Below are 22,444 nucleotides of genomic sequence, written 5' to 3' on the forward strand. Positions count from 1 at the left end.
CCTGGCAGGCAAGTCTGCATACTCATTATATAGAACGGATGCAACAAAATCTATTAATATTTTGTTCATGTCTCATTCAGGATTTTTATCCCCTTTTACTAGAAAAAAAATTAGAAAGATGTAGCTTTCAAATGTGTCAGCTGGATTTTTCTCTTGCTTACTAATACAGAATTTGTGTTATTTTAGACACGCATTGTGGGAATTAAATGTACTGATTTATAAATGTTTGAAGAACTTTTAGAAAATTTGTGATACTGTTTATATAATTAACATCCATAAGCCATGTCTTTCTTTGAATATTTCAGTTTTGAAATACCAGCTGATGGACTCCATATTTCATCTGCAAAGCATGTGTGTGTGTGTGTGTGTGTGTGTGTGTGTAAAGGTAAAAGTTCCCTCGCACATGCGTGCTAGTCGTTTCCATCTCCGTTTCAAAGCCGAAGAGCCAGCGCTTGTCCGAAGACGTCTCCTTGTTCATGTGGCTGGCATGATTACACGCCAAAGGCACACGGAACGCTGTTACCTTCCCACCATAGTGGTCCCTATTTTTCTACTTGCATTTTTTGCGTGCTTTCGAACTGCTAGGTTGGCAGAAGCTGGGACGAGTAACAGGCGCTCACTCTGTTACATGGCACTTGGGATTCAACCCGCCAAACTGCTGACCATCTGATCGACAAGCTCAGCGTTTGCTTAGTTTGTTAATTTTAATATGCCTGGGACTCACATTTTTAATCTTACCAAGGAGATATACATATATATCTATATATATCTATATCTATCTATCTATATATATAGATGATAGATTGATAGATAGATAGATAGATAGATAGATAGATAGATAGATAGATAGATAGATAGATAGATAGATAGATATAGATGTTTTCTGAGGTTTTCGTGGGTGTTTGTATGTAGATCTTTGGTCATTTGGGTTTTTCCCCACGTAGAATTGTAGCTTCAAGCCACCAGCCTGAGGATGACGGATGGGATTTCGTCAAAACGTCGCCCTGATACCTCCAATTCTACGTGGGAAAAAACCCAAATGACCAAAGATCTACATAGATATAGATATATATACATACATACATACGTATATATATATATATACACGACTCAGTTTTGAAGATCATATTGGAGCCGTGGCTAGGGGGGCATTTGCACAGATTCGTCTTATATACCAATTGCGCCCCTTTTTGGACCGAGATGCCCTACGTACAGTCACCCACGCACTCGTTACCTCCCGTATTGATTACTGTAATGCTCTCTACATGGGGCTGCCCTTGAAGACCACCCGGAGGCTTCAGCTGGTGCAGAATGCAGCTGCATGGGTTGTGATGGGAGCTCCCCGATACTCCCATATTACACCCCTCCTGCGTGAGCTGCATTGGCTACCAGTTGCCCTCCAGGTGAGATTTAAGGTGCTGGTACTTACCTTTAAAGCCCTACATGGCTTAGGTCCGGGATACTTGCAGGACCATCTGCTGCCGGGAACAAATTCCCATCGTCCAGTACGCTCACACAGAGAAGGCCTCCTCAGGGTACCGTCGGCTAGACAATGTCGGTTGGCGACCCCCAGGGGGAGGGCCTTCTCTGTGGGAGCGCCAGCCCTATGGAATCAGCTCCCCCCTGAGCTTCGGATGGCCCAAAACCTCCAATCCTTTCGCCGCGGCCTCAAAACACTCCTGTTCCACCAGGCTGACCTGGACTGACAGGCATTTTAATTAATTTATATTTAGAATTTTTAATTTATTTTTTAAATTCTCTAATTTTAATTTATTACACAGATGTTCTCAATTTTATTTTTATCTTGATTTGTACTTATTATATGTTTTGTTGTTAGCTGCCCTGAGTCCTTCGGGAGATAGGGCGGGATATAAATCCCATCAATAAATAAATAAATATCTCTATATATATAGCAGAACAAGACATCATATATATATACAGTATATATCTATCTATATATATCAGAAACAAGACATATAGATATAGATATATATCAGAACAAGAAATCATATATATATGAACAAGACATCCGAACACTGGAATAAGGTAAAAAATTAAAACACTTTTATTAAAAATCAAGCTTTCATTGGCTAAATACCAGCTCTAAATAGTTGTTCTTCCTCTTTTTTACATTCTGCGGTGGGGGCTGATTGTGTAATTATGCAGTTCTGGTCTTGGCTTGACGGAGCACTCTGAGTGCTCACCTTGTCTGCATTTGCATCGTGCACACCGCTCCTCTTCCCAACCCCTGAGGGCTTGATACACGGGGGAGATCAATATGCCGATTGATCGAGGAGTGGTCAGACAACCAAGCTTCCCTTGGTGTTATCCTAGGCGATCGCCTCAGCCCCCGCCAGATTGAAGGTGTGATTGTTTGTGGCCATGTGTGCCCACACCTGTGAGTGTTGTTCTTGTCTTTTAATGGCGAGCTCATGTTTGTGTATCCTGGTCCTCAGTCATTTTGCAGTCTCCCAATATAATTACAATGGCAGTTTTCACATGCCATCCTGTATATAACTGAGGACTTCTCTTCATTGGGGAATGGATCTTTAGGGCACATGATACGAGCCCGCAAGTTCTGATCAGGTCAGGACCCCTCATTTCAACCTTGAGCTACAAGTATTTTCTTTTGTGAGGCTATGTGTTGTCCGAACCTCTAATACTATCATTCTGTCACAATTTAAATAGCAAGAAATTAGTTGCATGCATAGATAAAGATGCTCATGACTCAACTGGGCTCTTACAATTTGATTTTTGGTTTGCCTAATGACACAGTTTATATACACATGGGGGCACACACACACAGTGGTGGCATTCAGCTGGTTTGCACCACTTCGGCAGAACCAGTAGATAATTTTTTGTTGCCCAGGCCCAGAATGGGCTTCCGGAAGCGGCATCCACACAGAGAACTGCACACACAAATTTATTCTGAACATTGACAGAAAGCCTAAAATCTCCAGTCTCTCTGGAAATATCCCATTAAGCTTCATGCATGTGTGTGGTTATCATTATGCAACATTAACTTTTCTGAAATGCTGGGGAAATTCACCCCAAAATGTTTCATTTGTACAGTATGTCAATGTATTTAAACATTTGCTTAAAAAAACTACATTGGGAAAATTTTAAAAAGTAAAACTTAATGATTTTAATGTTTTTCTATGTGTTTAAAATTCCTGCAGATTGGAGTTTGGTGTAAAAAAACACCAAACTATATACCATATGACCCTTTAATTTGCAGACATGATGCACAACTTAAGTTTTAAGATCAGATCATGTGAACATTTTAAGCCTGGATAACAGTTGAATAGTATTTTGGAGTAAAAGGCATGATACATCCTGTATAAAAACAACATTCCCAAGCTTCTGACGTCTTTTTGCTCCATAATCAACTTAAAGGCTACAGCAGGTGGCTTGAAGGTAGAAGTTAGTTAATGATTAATAAGGCTGTTACACATCTTTTGCGTCACTTTTCCTTTCCAAATAATTTGCTAACAAATCACCTAAGGGCTTGAAATAGATCAGGAAAATAACCAAAGGGATCCTGTGGTGCAATTGATAGTGATGATTAGAAAACTAGAACCTAGAACAGCAAATAAAAAAAGATTTATTTTTTATTTAGTTGCAGTATTTGCTGAATGGTCTGGCTTAGTTTAATAATTTCAGATATGCATTTGTTCCTATAGCTTCAGTCGAGTAGCATGATTATAAAAATAAATATAATATCTCAAATATTCAGATTAATTCCACATTATTTTTCAATGCCTTTAACTTGCTTATGCTCACTTCATTAGTTAAAGTAGAAATTCAGGTAGTTCATATCAAGCTGCAAAAAGTGTATTTAAAATACTTAAATTATTAACTTTGGGTAGAATTGTTTGGTATGAGCACAGATGCTATTATGAATTTATAATTTGTAATGTTAAAAAGTACTTAGATAATGAGGTAAATTACGGCCACTGAAATGCTGAACAAATTAGATTCACAAAATACCCCCAGTGTGAAGTCTGTAAAATCATAATTAACCTCCAGTGATATAAACAAATATGGTAACATCAAATGATCGTACAAAAATCAAATTATATGGCATTTCAGAATGACTGAAGGTGGTGGTTGTTGTTTTTAATCAGTGTTTAGGAAAATATAACTGCAACTTATAAGTGGAAGATGCAAATAATCTGTAAAATCTAATAATGAAAGTCAAGAAATACAGGTACTAGAAGGTACCTGTAAAAAAAGAAAAAAACAGGGGGGACTAAGGTTAAATATGAAGAAGACCAAATGAATGAACTTTGATTTTGGTGTAAACATCTGGGAATACCATGGATAGCCAAGAAAACAAAGAAATGGATAATCAAACAAATCAAACCCAAACTTTCATTTGAGGCACAAATTATCACACTCATATTATTGTACTTTAGTCACATGTGAAGACTTAGCTCTCTAGAGAAGTCTATAATGCTGGTAAAGGTGGAAAGAAAGGGAAGAGCACAGTCATGGGTTCAGTGCTAGAAGTGCTGAAGAGCCTAGGTCAGTGATGAAGAACCTTTTAGTGACCGAGTGCCCAAACTGCAACCCAAAACCCACTTATGTATCATTGGGTGCCGGGTGGGCATGGCCCATTGGGTGGCCGTGGCTGCCGTGGTAATGGCAGATTGGGTGAGACTAAAAAGTTCAATCAATCAATTCCACTTTGCGAGATTGATTGAACCTTTTTTTTTTTGCACACGGTGGTAGACGCTTAAAGCAAAAAGGTTTTATAAAACCCAGCTGAAGGCCTAGGACTGGGGTGACGGCGTACGTGACCACCGAGCGGGCTCTGCGTGCCACCTGTGGCACGCGTGCCATAGATTCGCCACCACGGGCCTAGGTTGGAGACCGATTCTCTTGTAGAAATCTTACGTGGTCACTAAGAGTTGGCACCAACCTTAAGGGAAATAATCAATCACAAATTAACCTAGAACCGATGCTTGAATATAAATTACAGTAAAAATAAAGGTACTTGGACTTGGATTGAATATTTGGGGAAATAATTCTGCCAAGAGCTTGTAATCACGACTGTTGATTTTTCCCCCCCACTGACGAATTCAGTGGAACTGATCAAGTGCTTTGAAGTTATATGAGAAAGGTTCTGAAGGACAAAGCATGGAAACAGATGGGCTTCAGCTTTTAGACTAAGATTATCTTCTACCTGCCCTCCTGAATGCAATACTCTCCAAAATTTTCTGTAGAGAAATCCAGAACATTTTTAAAGTACCGTATATACTTGAGTATAAGCCTACTCGAGTATAAGCCGAGACCCCCAATTTCACCCCCCAAAACTGAAAAAAGTTGTTGACTCGAGTATAAGCCGATCCGCCGTTCTGCAAGCCTCTGCCGCCAGCAGAGGCTCGATCCGCCATTTTGCAAGCCTGAATACACAGGAATACCCTGTGTGGCCGCGGCTCTCGGGGAAGCCCTGGCTGTCTGCTTCCTCGCTCCACACTGCCATTCGGGGCCCGCATGTTCCCCGGGCAAATCGCGGCGCCCAGCAGGTGAGGAAACACGCCCGCTCCAGTCGCCCCCCCCTTCCCTCAGGAGACGCGAAGCAAGTGACCGCCCGGAGCTTACCGAGGACTTGCTTCGGTGCTTCCAGGATCGCGCGCACCTCTCCCAAGCCGCCGCCGTCCGGAGACCTGCCGAAGTTTGGGGAGGTTTGGGGAGGTGCGCGCGCACCTCCCCAAACCTCCCCAAACGTCGGCAGGTCTCCGGACCTCTGCGCCCTGCCTGCCTGCTTCTTTCCGCTGCGGAAAGAAGCAGGCAGGCAGGGCGCGGAGGAACGGAGACCCGGCGACGTTTGGGGAGGCGCCCAAACCTCCCCAAACGTCGGCAGGTCTCCGTTCCTCCGCGCCCTGCCTGCCTGCTTCTTTCCGCTGCGGAAAGAAGCAGGCAGGCAGGGCGCGGAGGTCCGGAGACCTGCCGACGTTTGGGGAGGTTTGGGGAGGTGCGCGCGCACCTCCCCAAACCTCCCCAAACTTCGGCAGGTCTCCGGACGGCGGTGGCTTGGGAGAGGTGCGCGCGATCCCGGAAGCACCAAAGCCTCGGCCGCGCACAAGTCCTCGGTAAGTTTTTTTGTTGACTGGAGTATAAGCCGAAGTGGAATTTTTCAGCCCAAAAAGTGGGCTGAAAAATTCGGCTTATACTCAAGTATATACGGTATTCTTGGATATTGGAGCTGAGATCTGGCAGCACTAAAGCCTTTCTTCCTAAATAAGAAAATGTGCAGCTATTTTTCTCACCAGCCGATCAGTTTTGTGCAGCGTGAAGTATTGTGCCTTCTCTTTTTGACCCACTAACAAGGTTAGTAGAAGCATGATTAATTTTTCAGCCTGGGAAGTTGAAGCACAATTGGTACATCGTTCACATCTTACTTCCAGCATCTGCTTCTTGTTTTTGTTTCACTATATTCGCATGAGAATGTAAAATGCAACGGGAAGTGTTTTGTAGGAAAAGGGGTTTAATTTAAAAGCTCAAAACACACTGTAAAGTGAGATAGGAGAGAGTCTTCCTGAAGCAAACATTGTTATTTTTATACTTCCAAACATTTATTGAGCACAAATTATATTGTCAGAAAGAATAATGACAGTGTGATTTGCCATGCATTCTATTTTTAGATCTTTATCTAAAATTGACATATAACTTGCTGTACCTGAAACCCCAGGTGAGGGGGTTATTGGAGTATAACAAAGTTTTGACGTCAGAACTGCTATTTATTCCACTGGAATCCATTAGTGATGCATTACCCCTTGGCAGTTGTGTTTTCAAAAATCCAGTTAAATTTTTATGACTGTTTTTGGCCAATTAGAGTTCTTGCTCAATATAGAAAGAAGGAAAACTGGTTTCTATATAGTTTCAAAAATGTTACATCTCAGCAATAGAATTGGTGTAAATATCAAATTATTACAGAATGTATTTAATTCTTTCTATGCTTGTTTCTTCTTCGTAATAGTTTATTTGAACACATTAATATTTCTGAATTTATACTGATCATGTGTATATTGCAAAATAGGGACAGAGAAAAATATTTTAAAAGTTTGCAGTATGACAAAATAAAAATAAATAAAAATGGGAATCCCCATTTTTATTTAGGTATGAGAGCTATATGTGCTTATAATCCACAGGGGGAAAAAAGCCTCTACAGCTCCATATTGTTTACAATTTGCTCATACCCACCGTAGGGGTTTTGATTCTGATTCAGCACAAACTAACAAACAAAAAACTTCTTTTGTTTCAACTTCTAATATGAGAGTAATGTTGAAAATAAAATATGATTCTTCAGTTGTTCAACTATTTTAACATATTCTAATTTGGAGCTTTAAGGAAAGTCTAATTTCCATTCAGAACTAAGAGCAATTGCCAACTGCTAAAAATTATTATAAAAGGAACAGAGTTTTTTACTTTATTTAAAATCTTTTTGGAGAGTCACCTAATCCTTCATAATTTTCCAATAATGAGTACAACTGAACATTGATGCAACTAATAAGACACATAAAATTACTTAGTAAACAGCCCACGTTTACTAACACTATTTTTAAAGTAATTAACAGCAAATTGAGACAGTTGCCTTACACTTTCTGATAATAGGAGGAGGAATGAGCAGAGGTATAAATACATAAATGCAGGCATTTGATGATTAACTGGTTTTAAAGGGTCTCATTCATTCATTCAACTTTTATAGTTGTCCAACTGAGCCAAGTGACTGGGTGGCTTAAAATTCTAAAATTTCAAAACAGTTAAAACAATTTGAAAGATGTTAAAACAATAAAAAAATTAAAGCAGAAATAATGCTTTGTCTCTGCCCCTCCCCTTTTCCTTTGTTCCATACAATTCAAAAAACAGGCCTGAAAAACAAATGAAGAAATGTGGAGTAAGGAAAGTTTATGCCATTTCCCCATTTTCTTCCTTTATTCCTGTCACTTGCAGCAAGAAAAAAAACCTGCCTAATAGGCATATACTTTTGGTGATGACTTGTATCATCATTATTAATGGATTGTTACCAGATTTATGTGCCAACCTAGTATAGAAAGTACGGTCTTGGTGTCTTGGTGTGTCTTGCTGCCTATGTCTGGGCTCAGAAGCTGATCAGGCCTGGTTAATGGTATCAATGTAGACCTTGTGGGGAATACCAGGCTTATAGGGTACACTGGAAAGTTGAAAAATATTCTGGAAGCAGGCAATAACAAACTCTGTCTATGCCACGGGTCAGCAACCCGTGGCTCCGGAGCCGCATGCGGCTCTTTGAGCCGTCTCCTGCGGCTCCCAGCCACCCGGTGCGTGTGCACCTCTTCGAACGGGCAGTGGTGCGTGCACACCTCTCCAAATGGAGAGTGGCACCGCCCGTTCTGAGAGGTGCGTGCGCACCTTTCCGAAGGGCGGAGGTGCGCTCGCACCTCTCCAAGCCGCCGCCATCCCGTCCGGAGACCTGCCGCGTTCGTCAAACATTGACGAACACGGTAGCTGTGCAAACGGGATGGCAGCGGTTTAATAAACTCTGTCTATGCCAAGGACAAGTGCATGAAGTTACAAAATATGGAGCATGATTCAATGGGGACTTTACCTATAAGGGCTGTGCTTATCCCTTGGGTTTTCTTAGCTTCTCAGGTTAAATTAATGGAGTGAAAAATGAACAGCACCAGGAAAGAGGGAAATATTGCAAAGATATTTTTGCAGAACTTCCTTTTAAGCTGAAAAAGATTATGAGCAAGATATATGTCAATGTCTTCTCACTCTAGAAAATAAACATAAATGTTGTTCGTACCCTCACCCTTCAAAAAGATGTCCCGTTTTTCTAAATGATATAACCATCATTCCTAATTGGAAACTTGTCTAATGTTGTCTGCCTTTTCTAGGGTAACCATCTAATTAAAGACATTTTCAGGGTCTTGATCCTATTGAATAAAGTACTAATTGCAGTTGGTCTGTCAGAAATTGAATTCTAAGTTTTAACATCGTTTGAACCCATCTTAAATTACTGGAAGTCATTGATATAAATTAGCTGTTTAAGTCTTGTTCCAAATGAAAGTCCACATGAATTTCCACTTGAAGAGAGGGTTGAACTGTCTCTAGAGCTGTCTTCCTTTTTGAAATTTGTTAAGAAGATTCTCGGTTAACTTAACATCTTCTGAACATTATTTGCAGCAAGTTCTGAGTTGCTAATATTAATCTTTAAATTACATTGATAGAATGTTTTGATTTTGGAATTACCTGTTGTTGCAATGAGCTGTCAAATGGCAACTGGAAATGTTGACAGTGACAAAGAAAAAGTTGCTAAGATTTTTTCTCATTTTTTTCCTGTTTCTTATTTTTACTTGCATTATTTATTGTGCTTGCTCCTTTATATACAGCAATGTATTTTTTGAAACAAAAGTAATATTGGACGCTTTGGGGCAATACTTCAGTTTTCTCTATTCTGGAAGATTGTAGAAATGTTATTCTGGAATTCCACAGATAAAACCAAGTGGGCTATAAAATTTTGAAATTGCCTCTGGAAATGCTACAGAGAATAAGTGATAATCAAAGACATTGTGGATGAAAGTTATTGGGTATTTCTAGTAGATATCTATTCAAAATTATTTGTTCGCCTATTCATTCTTAATTCTAATCTAATTTTTCTAAATTACTCACCTTCCTTTCCCTTGCCTCCCCTCCCTCTCACGCTTGCCCTTCTCAGATAAGTAGTTGAAAAGTGTCTCTATGTAGTTTCATTCAGGAATTGATCTGACAATAATGTCAAGACTAGCCACTTATGAGTTGCCTGTTGATAGTTAACGCTATGTCAGCTTCTGAAGATTATTTTATTTACCTCAGTGCTCTTCACAAAACACCTGCATTAGTTCAAGGAACTATTACTCATTTGGGACACACATTGTTTCTTTTGATGTTAGAATCACTGGGCAGATGTACAAACTATGTTTTCAATCAAGCAGCAGAGAGGACTTCAAAGATGTAATAGCACTTTAAATTTACTTTACTTGCCAAGAATACTTTAAAACTCCTTACATATCTATGAGTTTTGGAACACGCATAATAAATCTTCCCTAGACCATATTCTTTTTTTTATAGTATAGAGCCAATATTATGCCTCATTTTATTTATTCTGCTGTAAAATAAACATTTAATTGGCATAAGTGATGAATTCATCTTGGATAGTTATAAAAGTAATTTGGCCAAAATTGTCATAATTTCCAACCTCTACATTTTCCCCAATGATTTTTCAGTTAATGAACCTTCCCTGTAAAAGTTCATAGGATTCCAAAATGCTGTTGCTCATTTAAAAATGTATATTTATGATAGTATAATTAAGAAAGACATCAGTTGAAAAAATGTTATCATAATACAGTTGGCTTTTTTTTTATTTTGGCTTTGCTGGCTATGAGAAAAATCTATAAAAACACTACAATCTCACTTTTGGCCATTCTGTTTCTTCATGTTTACTTCCCAAAACTTGATTTTATAAAAAAAAAGTTATTAAAGACTATATATTGAGAAAAAAAATCAGTTGTGCAAGTTCCTGAATAAAACTGCATGTGTGTGTTACCATCTAACCTTGCTCAACCTGGAAAAATTCCGTTTTGAAAGGTGACACATCAATACATCATTTAGAAACAACATTTTCCCAGGATTGCAAGAATCTTAAATTTTAATATTAGAAACACCACAGTGGTATTTGCCATAGCTTTTTCTCATGGTGGTAGTGGTTGTTTTGATAAACTGTCAATTATTATCTGTTTAATTATTTCTTCAATTTATACAGCCTTCCAGTCATCAAGCAGCTAACAAGGGTTAAAAACGTAAGAAGAAAATAGTACAATAATAAAACACACCTATGTCCCTATAAAATAAGGAGAGTGTTATTGTGAAATGTAGCTTTACTAATAACAAATATAAATATTTAGCTTTTCCTTTGTGCTCTTATAGGCAACAAATACAGCCTCTTCTGGGAACATTTAGTCAAGCAGAAGCCTTATTAACATCTTCTGGAGTACAGCCAGCAAGTTTAGATGGTGTTCTTTTGGATGCTGGTTGCTCTTCCTTGCAGTTAGATACACCAGAAAGAGGGTTTTCCCTAAAAAAGGATGGCCCGTTGGACATGAGGATGGACGGTGACAGGTATCTATTGATAAAAGTTTTTTTAAAAAAACTAATCAATTTCTCAACAGCAGGCTGAATTTAATTTCCCTTTGAGAGTGCCCTGCTATATCTTTCTGCATAATACAGTATATAATAAATCAGTTTTTACTTCTTTTGGCAAAATAATATTCTGTGCTGTACTTTCAGGATTTGGTGCCAGGTTGTTGTTCTTTTTTTTATTTCTTCTACTTCCCCCTACTGTCCCTCTCCCCAGCAGTTAAATTGTTATAAATGTTAATAAAGATATTGGTTCTAAATCTGTCTTTTAAAATTGAAACAAGTCCTGAATGATTATAATAGATACAATGGAATTAAATAGAGGAAACCATCTTCTGATACTTCAAATTAGACAATGATGATTTTATTCCAGGCTGTTTTATAGGAATTAGAATAAATCTGTATTAGGCTGGTTCAATTATTAATAGTATTATCTGTTTTAATAACTGCTGTCTATCGGTATCAGTGTGACAAATATTTTAATTTATTTGGCTTTATGTAGCTCACTGGAAAACTATATATAGTCATGTGGGTATGTGTGTGTGATATTGGGATAGAATCTGCCAACAATAAACATATTCATTGTTAAAAATAGTCCTAGAGACAATTACTCAATATAAATATAAATAAATAATAATTAAACTGGCCATGGGGGTCCTGGTGGCTATAGCAGACCAAATATCTTGGTTGGCACTGAGAAAATTTGGGCATTGACAGTTTTTCTACCTGTCAATTACAAAGGCCACACGACTTCAATTCACACATATGCATTATGACATTGTAGGGTCTTGGAAGATCTTGATGCATATGAAGGCCATCACTGTCTAAAAAAATTGACAGCTGCTGTGAATGTTCCTAGACCCAAGGAAAATTTAAAAAGCACTGGAAATAATAAAGCACAAAATAACAGTTGTCGGGGAGAAAATCAGCAGATATCAAACTAGAATTGTACGCTATACGCAGAAAGTCCAACTTTAGTCAAATCAGAAATGTATTTACTAATCCATCAATGGAATGGCTGCAATGAACCATCCAACACTCGACAAAGAAGAAACAGTGCTATAGGACAACCCAATGAAATGCAACAAAAATGCAGCTTAGATAAAGGAGGTGGATAAGAATTTTAAAAAAAAGCTGAAATGAAAGAACTTCTAATAATAGGAACAGTGGGGGAGAAAAGGACAAGGAAAATCAAATACTGTCAACACTAAGTGAAGATAAACTGCATGGGTTTTGGTTAAAACATCTGACTGGTCTACACCCACTCTTTGCCAAGCAGTTTAACAATATCCTGCAAGGAGGTGAAATTGAAGATTACTTAACATCTGGCACCTGATAATCAGAGACCCAACAAAAGGGACAACATCAGGCAGCTATGCTAATTAACTGCTTACCAACTACTTTGAGATTGCTAATTAATGTTGTAGCTCATGGCATGTAGTTGAAAACAAGCTCTTCGCATCCAGGCAGAAAGGAAACTGCCCAAATAGCAGAGGAACACAAGATCAGTTCCTAACAGACAAAATGATTTTTTAAAAAAAAATTGCAGAAAGAAGACCAGCTTGGATTGATTACAAGAAGGTATTTTACTCCCTGCCAGTCGTGGGCCTAGAAATAACAGGAGTCACTAGAAACATCAGAAAGATCAATAGCACAGTGGATGGTCAATAATGATAGACTGGGAGAAATTAACATCAGGAGAGAAATCTTTCATGGAGACTCATTGTCATCTCTACTGTTTTCATTAATTCCTCTGCCAATAACACTGAACAAGTTAGGCTATGAATATGAAACCTCAAAAACACATCTGAAATAGGATCACTACTCAACCCTGTCTACTTATATAGCCATGACATTGCAGTGGAGTTTGGGTTAGACAAATATACCACCCTTACCATCCTGAATGAATGAAGATGCCCTAAGGAAATAACATCAAGAGTCTGGATAAAGAAAATAGGTAGGTAGATGATAGATAGATAGATATATAGATAGATGATAGATAGATGATAGATAGATAGATAGATGATAGATAGATAGATAGATAGATAGATAGATAGATAGATAGATAGATAGATAGATAGATAGATAGATAGATGATAGAAAAAGAAAGAGAAAGAAAAAGAAAGAAAGAAAGAGAAAGAAAGAGAAATATTTATATAGCATCCCATCTTTCAACCAACCCTGGGTATATTCCAATCAAAAATTAAAAAAAAACATAATAATACCGTGACATTCTTCAAACTGATAATGTCAAGCACACAGTAGTTAAGAGGAAGGTTAGTAGGGAATACATCACAAGAATAAAGAAGTACAAACTCAGAAGAAGAATTACCATTAAGGCAATAAACACTGTAGCAATTCCAATCATTAGGTAGCCAGGTGGAATAGTGGACTGAACTCAAGCAGAAGTGGAAGCCCTTGAGAGGAAGATCAGGAAAATAATGATAGTGAATCATGCCCTCCATCCATGCAAAGATGTTGACAGACTCTTATTTATAAAGGGGCATAGATCAGTGTGAAATGTGGCAGAAGAAAAATGGGCATTGCAAGAAATACTTGAGGGATAATGATAAAGATGCACTGAAACTAGTATGTCATGAAAATTTACATAATATGAAAGAGACCAAACTGGCCTAAAGAAAGACCAATGAAGAACAGAAAAGAGACATGGCAAAGCAAAATACTACATGGCCATTACACACACACACACACACACACACACACACACACTCAATTAGCAAGAGCTAAGATAACAAGAGCTGGCAATGGTTAAGAGGAGGAAAGTTGAAAGAAGAAAGGGGACAGTTCTAACTGTACAAGACCAGGGCTTAAGAACAAATGCATATAAGCCAGAACTGAGAAGACAGCAATAGACAGCAAATGTCATCTTTGCAATGAAACTGGAGAAACAGTTACTCCCTAATTAGGCACTACGAAATGATTGCACAGAGTGACTACAATAAAGCATGACAAGTAGCAACAATGGTACATTGGAAGATCTGCAAAAAATACCATTTGCCTGCAAGCAAGGACTGGTGGGAGAATAAAATAGAGAAGTAATAGAAAATAAAGAAGCTAATACATTCTGGAACTTAAATCCAAACATCTGGCACATAACACCTTAGACTTAACAATTGTCACTAACAAAGAGAAAGAAGTCTGGATAGTGGATGAGACAATATCTGGAGATAGAAGAGAAAGAAATGGAAAACATCCCAAAATACAAAGATGTGCAAATAGAAGTAGAATAATTTTAGCAACAGAAAGCAAATATAGTACCAAAAGTGATAGGCACCTGGGTGCCGTCCCAAAACATTTGGTGTACAACCTAAACATCATTGGCATTGAAAAAAATCACTATAAGTTAATTGCAAAAGGCAGTTTTACTTGAAAAAGTTTACATCCTGCAGTGATAACTTTTAACATCATCAAACAACAATATCTCTTTGAAGGTCTTGATAGGTAGATAAAAATGTGAAATACAGTGTAAAACATCTAGCTGTCTTTGCAATGAACCATAATAATACAGTAATTAGAAATAAAACAACGGTGGCAGAAGGAAGCAAAGACAGTGATGGCCTTCTTGAGTTCAATACCAAACATCTGGAGTACCATTTGAACACCATCGGCACTGACAAAAATACTAACAGTTAATTGCAAAAGGCAGCTTTACTTGGAACAGCTTACATCCTGTGACGATATCTTGAACAGATATCCCAGATCCTTGAGAAGGATAAGATAGGTGAATAAAAATGCCAAATCCAGTCTAAATGTATGGCTGATTGTGTGATCAACCATAATACAGTAATAAATTGCCATTTGACTCTTACGGTAGTAGCTCATACCAGATTCTGGATAATGGGAGCTTTTGCTGATCATGACAATGAACTAGTATATAATGCTGACAGAATTTTTAACTGTCATTTACTAATGCATAGACTTACAGAAGGGATAAAATTACTAAACAAAAGAGAGACCACTGTAGAGATCTTGTAGCAATTCTATATCAACTTGAATGAAGAGAGTTATAACAGAAATGAAAGTGTGGTGGAGGTTAACATGGGAAAGATTTGAAACAGTTTTTAGTTGACTAAATCTAAAATCCCCTTGGCTATCTGCTGTGATTACAAATTAAAGGTGAATTTAGATAATTGTGGAAATGATCCAACTATATAACATACTACGTCAATCTGTAATTTGGTGGAAGGTTCAGAAAGAAAGGGAAAATACATAAATTCCTCTAATTTACTTTTGTCCTTTTGGTCTGCTGTTATCTAGAATTAAAGATTTCCGAGTCTTTAGTGGCTATGTTGAGAAAATTGCTCTGGACCAGTCTTTGTGGATGATAACATCTTTCAAAATATAATCCGTTTTTCTGTGGGGGAAAAAAGGTTTCATTCAGTTGAAACTGACTCAAGTAACTTGAAAATGAAAACAGTACAAGTAATTTTGAAGGAGTTGTTTCCTTCAAGGTTTCCTACTGAAGAATTAATTGAAGTTTTTTTTTCATTGTTTTGAACATTATTGAAACTGGTCGGTTGATGCAAACCAGATTCTCTGACAATTTTTCCCCCAAAGAAATTGGAATAGCTATATTTTTTTCTTCTTAGCTCTTCTGTATTCAATTACCCTGCTTATATTTATTGTAGCCAGATATGCCCAATGTTTTATGAAACATCTTTCATAAAACATTCTAAATCAGAAGTGTGTATGTACATACATACATACATACATTATATATATATATATATATATATATATATATATATATATATATATATATATATATATATATATATATATATATATATATATATATATATATATATATATATATATATATATATATATATATATATATATATATATATATTTGTATTCACTTTTAAAAAGCAAATTAAAATAAATATTGCTTTCCTCCCCCTTCCCCCACTATTTTAGGAACATTATTGGACTAGATTGATTTCAATTCTTTTTTGTTTTTGTTTTTAAATACCATTTCTGAATGGTGAGACCTTTAAGTGATCATTAAATACATCACGTTTTCTTCATGGTAGATTATTTTTCATAACATTAGATTTGAGGAAAAAAGGTCAGAGAGATTAAGGTTCTCTTTTTTGATCAGGGAACAGAAAAGGCAATGCAATGTCTTGGGAAAAAATATCTGCTTTTGAAATGAATTCACCTAGTATTATGCAATATTTTGTCTTTCTGAATTGTATGTGAACTATGGCTATACTCGTCAATTTTATAATATTAAAGTTTATGATGGGAATGAACCTACCGGTATATACAAATGTTTAAGAAGATACTTTAAAGATAGAAGCTGTTTCTGTTTTCTTATTGTAAAATCTTTGTACTTGTATGCAGCAAGTGTGTGTTTGACTTTGACTTAATGCTGTGAAGCTTCACCCCTTGTCAATGGAGTCTGACGTCAGTGAACTAATTGGCTGTTCTTGTGCGTAGGTATCCTGACACGCCCACTGCTGCTGATGTTGTGAATGCTTTAGATCAACAGGCACTTGCGTCCATCCTGAAAACATATGGGGAGGAGAAGCATGCCAAAAAAATAGCTTCAACAATTGTTCAGGCACGCAGCATCTATCCCATCACCAGAACGCGGCAGCTTGCTAGCATTATTGCAGGTATCCTCATTAATTCTGTGCAGTGTCCGAAAGGGAAAAAATATTAATCCACAAATCCCAGAGGGATCTATTTGTACTTGAAATCGTGCAGGATCTAATCCTGTCTATCCTGCTCTGATGTCAGCTATTTTTTCCCCATATGCTCTGCCTTTTTATATTGTTGAATGATGATTAGTTTAATAATAGATTTTACATGATGACATTTATAATTTTGCCTATCAAGGTGAAATCTGAGATGGTGAGGAGAGAAGGAATGTTAGGGAAGAAGCCTTTACCTATCAGAATGAAACCATTTGTTTGTCTTTATTTCCACAATCTTATTTTGTTACAAGGCAGATTGGTGATTTATCCTTATGCTTTCTATTGGCTGTAAAGACAGGCTGATTAGTAAGATATTTCAGTCACTGACACTAATAAAATTAAGAGGACTTAATAAAATATATGACTACATGTTTGGAAAAATGTTTAGGGCTTTCTGACATCCCCACCACACCACAGTCTTGAATGGATTTGGTGAACAGATATAGATCTGAGTTCTGACATGTTCCTTTTGAAGTCCCTTCCCAGGGAAATTCATTGAATATGATCTTTTTTCTTTACAAAAGCTAGTTGAAAAGAAAACTGGCTTGTGTAAGGGAGGGATCATACACACAAATGCTCCCCAAACTTTTAATCTTTAATTTTTTTCATTGAGTATAATCTATTGTTGCTGCTATTTATTATTGTCCTAAAGATCAAATAAGTACCAAGATCCATGAGTAGATAGAACTTGAAAAAAAGAGGCAGATTTCACCGTGCAGCAGGTTTTTAATCATTAAATAATTGAGGGATCACCATTTCACAATTTCCTATGGGAAGCCATCATCTGTGGTCTTAGAAGTTTTCTAGATATGTGATATGTTAAAATAAATAGATCTTAAAGCTGCTCAGCAAAAACATGGAGTATGTATTTTGTATAGTGACTGTAATTGTGGCAGTTTCCCACAGTTTATAATTTTACAAATACTGATATATATTTTTCAAATTAATTCATCTTGTTCTCTCTGTCATTTCTTTTCTAGCATTTTTATCTATGTTTTACTGTTTGGATTGTTTTTAAGTGATTTTTTCGTAGTATACTTTAATAGTAGGTTTTATTGTACAAGCCCAGAATCACTTCACATGAGATGAGCAGCCATATAAATTTGAGAAAACAAATATCAACCTGCCTTTGTGGATACTGATGATTGATTCATAAAGATTAGCATGGTTGAATCTGACTTTTAACATCTTTCCAATGTTCCAGGGACTCAGGTAATAGTGATGGCTGTTTCACTAACTAGAGATTCAAAGATTTGGAAATCTATATCTTTGCATAATTTAAACAATGGCCAGACACATACAATAGAACATATATAATTCTGAATTTAGACATGACATTTTTCTTTCAGTACCATGTTAATATCAGGAAGGAGGCAGGTGACACAGCCTTTCCAAGAATTATACAGTAATAATTATAATCAAATAGGTAAAATATCTCCTGAGCCAATTACCAGCTTTTGGGACAAAACTTGCAAAACACTTGAAAAATGTGAGCGTTTAGAAGGCTCATAATTATACTCCAACATTTTCCTCTTATTTGGCGATTCCACTTTCTCCACTGTTTTTGCAAAGAATAGTGCTCCTGTCAAAGTGGATCCTTTTAATATTGTTGTTCAAGGATTATGTAGTTAATGAGAATGTTTTGTTAGCTTCAGGATGCTGAACATGTAAAGGTACTCTGACATACAAAACTACTGGAGAATGGACATTGCCACCTACTGGCAAATAAATATCCCAGGATAAGAGGTGATATTTGTCCCTTAAATTATTTAAACCTATTTGACTCATACAAAGCAAATATTCCTAATATCCCTTATTTCAACTTTTCTCTTTGTGGATTACTGAAAATATTTGTATGTAGTCATTTTTCATAATTTCTTATTTTTCAATTAATAGGATCGATAGGTGGTTTACAATATTAAATTAGCAATAGCAATAACTATTTTTATCAATCTATTTTGTCATGATCATGTGGAAAATTTACATTGACAAAACCACAACAAGGCAGTTTTTTCCAGTGGTGTGTATGTGTTGGTGTGTGATAACATTATTTACACGATTTTTGTGTTTGTTCCTGCACACACGCACAAATCCAGGCTTGAGTTCTGCATCTGCCTGAAGAAATTTGTTGACAACATTTTTTAGAAGTGGTATGCTCTTGCTTTCTTCCTAAGGCTGAGAGAGACTGATGGCCCCGAAATCACCTAACTGCCATTGTGCCTAAGGCAGTGCTAGAACTCACAGTCTCCCAGTTTCCAGCCTAGTGCCGTTAGCTACTATACCAAACTAGGTTTTACATGATTCATATCAGTAAATACATTTGTCATATAAGATAAAACATTTGACAATCTATACTAAATTCTTAGAATGACACAATGTGTGTATTCAGAGGAAGAATTGCAGAATTAAAAGAGACATTTTTGGCACTGAATCCACCTCTTTGTTCAGCCATGAAATCTAAGTAATTGTTCATCAAGTAACCATTGTAATGATGAAAAAAAAGCTTGTCGACATTCCTGTTCTTTCTGATAAAAAACAAAAACAAAAATAAGATTTAGTTTTCTTTTTCCTTATTTGATTTAGTAGTGAGGTAGTAATTGACTTAGAATTTAATTTGTCAAGAAATTGAAACATATAAGCTAATTTATATCTTTAAACAGTCACACTGGGTAAATAAATTTTATTCAGGTTGGTCCAAATTCACAGCATTTTAATTAATAATTTGAAATTTTCTAGAGTTTCAGTTGGATATCAGTATCTGTTACCACTTCCTAGATGAAATGGTATAAACTGCATCATTGAAACTTACTAAATATGATTCAGATTCAGCAAGAAATTCCTCTAACAAGAATTAATTTTTAAAGTCTGCCATGACACACCCTCTCACAAAGAAGTCTTGCATGATGGCAAGCACAGTGTTTGTGAATTTCATTCAGAAGCTTACAATTTAGTGCATTTTAACATGCACATCTATTAGGTTTTTAATCATTATGCAATATCAGAATATCTTCAAACTAAAAACTAAACTAAACAACATATACTTTCTTTCTCCTTGGGATTTTAAATCATTTATCTTGCCAGAAGCATGGTATTTTTATGAATGAAATCTATTCTGTTCTATTATTATCTGTAGTAAAGCTTGTTACCAAGCAGATTTTTCTTCCTCTGCCTGCATTTTTTTTTTTTGCAAAGGTGTAAGCAAGATTAGATTTTTTTTCCTGAGCCACCAGTGGTGAAGAATGAAATCTTTCTGTCTATCCATTTTCATTTTCTTGACTGGACTCATTTTGTTTAAACTGAGATTAGGAGGAAAATATAACCAAATTATTTCTTTTGCTTTTTCCTCTGGCTTCCTCGTGGTCTTTTACTTCTTGATTTTGCAACCTTTGAATCCCCCTTCAATTGTTTGAATAGTAGTCAAAAGCAAAGAACAATATCACTATTAAAAGTTAAAAATATTTTTATGTTCATCATCATTATTTAGTGCTACACTAAATAAAAGACAATGTTCCTCAGATATTCTGGTCTAAATATAAAATACTTAGACAGAAACCATCAGTACTTTGATTTCTATTTAGAAACAAACTGTAAATGGCTACATCAATTCACTCCAGGACCAAATTTATTTTTTCAGTTAATAGCCTAGATGTCACATTCTAATTTGTTGAAGTTCATAGATGCTTCTTAAAAGACAGCCAACTATGGCAATAGATAGTATATTAAATTAAAATACTAAGATATATATTTATCAAAGTTTGTAGGTTTTTTGCTAGTACAGGCAGTCCCAGCTTTAATGATCAGTTGCTTATTGACTGTTTGAAATTGTGATGGACCTCCCCAGAACTACTTATGACCCAGTTCTCACGTTCCCAGCTACACACACACACACACACAATATCACATTTTGGGTGCTTGACAACTGGCTCACGTTTACCACTGTTGCAGGTTTTTGTAATCCCGGCTTTTGGCAGCTTTTGCCGATTTCTGGTGTTTACTTCCTTGTGACTGCATTCCCCCATGGTCATTAAACAAATCACACAATCATTAGACGAATCTGCCCTATCATCTTGATTTGCTTGTTGGAAGCCCTCTAGGAAGATTGCAAGTACCAGTCACAGGATGCTGTAATTGTGGTAATTTTTAGATGGTTGCCAAGTGCCTAAATTTTTCTCATGTGACCAGGGTACACCACAACAGTCAAAAGTCACCTTTTTCAGCCCCTTCGTGACTTTGTACAGTTGCCAAATACTCATAAGTTGAGGACTACCTATATTTATAATGTTCAAGACTAAATAATAGCATATAAGCCAAAGTAATTAATTTATATATTAAGTTGTGAATATATAATTAATGTATAATGTATATAGGTAATTAGTGTGTGATTCATTAATTACTGCTTTATTTATAGTGAGTGACAAATTGAAATTGTAAACTAAATTGATTATCACAGCTAGCTCTTACCTTTCTAGGAATGGAGGCAGTTGGTATAGAAAATTCAACAGTCTCCATTTTGAGACTGCATTTTTAAAGTGAATAAGAATCTGTTCAACACAGATCAAATTCTTATTTATGAATTATAAATTGGGTTCATTTGTTTTACTGCTATACAGCTGGCCTTCCTCGTAGCCATTCAGGGACTTTCTTTCAGGCAGTTACTCAGAACACCAGTGAGTTTTAGGGTTAAATTTAAGCTTAGAGATAGACATGAAGACAGGAAAGAAAACTCAGCGTTATCTACACAAACGTCATGCAAATCCATAAAATTAAAATTAGAAACCCCATCTTGCCTCAAACTAAATTCTTCAATAATTTCATAGGCATAGCTTATGAGGACTATATCCTCAAAATCAGCCCCTAACAGGTATCCCCAAAAAGTGTCAATAAAATTGGAAGTTGCAGACAGGTCCAACTCAAATACTTCAAGGGTTGTTTTTTTTTTTTTTTTTGGAGAATGTGGGAATCTGGAAATCAGGTTGTTGCAGAATAAGAGTCTTCATGAAAAAGCACCAGAAACTGAAATCAAAACAGTTGATGAATTTGGAAGACTTCAGAATTTCAAAAATGCCATAATTTAGAGCCATTCCTGATCCAATTCCACTTAAAGGCATGCCTGTCTATACTTCTTGGGTGGAAATGTATTTAATCATACAGTGGGTATTCCTTTCTGATTCTCACCATATCCTCATGCAACACTGTCCTATTTATTATGCTAGCTATCATTTTCTTTCAGTTTCAGATTGGTATAATTGAGGTTTTGCTAAGCATCTGAAAATGCCTTCAATACACATTTTTGGAAATACCGTATATACTTGAGTATAAGCCGACTCGAGTATAAGCCGAGACCCCCAATTTCACCCCCAAAAACTGGAAAAAGTTATTGACTCGAGTATAAGCCGATCCGCCGTTCTGCAACCCTCTGCCGCCAGCAGAGGCTCGATCCGCCATTTTGCAAGCCTGAATACACAGGAATACCCTGTGTGGCCGCGGCTCTCGGGGAAGCCCTGGCTGTCCACTTCCTCGCTCCACGCTGCCATTCGGGGCCCGCGCGTTCCCCG

At 36.7% G+C, this 22,444-nt stretch overlaps 1 protein-coding gene across 3 annotated transcripts in view; it reads left to right on the plus strand.

Moving 5' to 3' along the window:
* Window positions 1-22,444, plus strand: part of METTL15 (methyltransferase 15, mitochondrial 12S rRNA N4-cytidine) — a 93,463-nt gene that overhangs the window by 66,613 nt on the left and 4,406 nt on the right. For all 3 annotated transcript variants that reach the window (XM_081314728.1, XM_081314727.1, XM_081314729.1), the window contains exons 4-5: window positions 10,954-11,145; window positions 16,630-16,808. In XM_081314728.1, coding sequence (XP_081170854.1) covers window positions 10,954-11,145; window positions 16,630-16,808 — 371 coding nt within the window. The remainder of the gene's footprint in view (window positions 1-10,953; window positions 11,146-16,629; window positions 16,809-22,444) is intronic.

This window comes from Vipera berus (genome assembly GCF_964194415.1).
Source record: "Vipera berus genome assembly, chromosome: 1".
In the NCBI taxonomy this organism is placed as follows: domain Eukaryota; kingdom Metazoa; phylum Chordata; class Lepidosauria; order Squamata; family Viperidae; genus Vipera; species Vipera berus.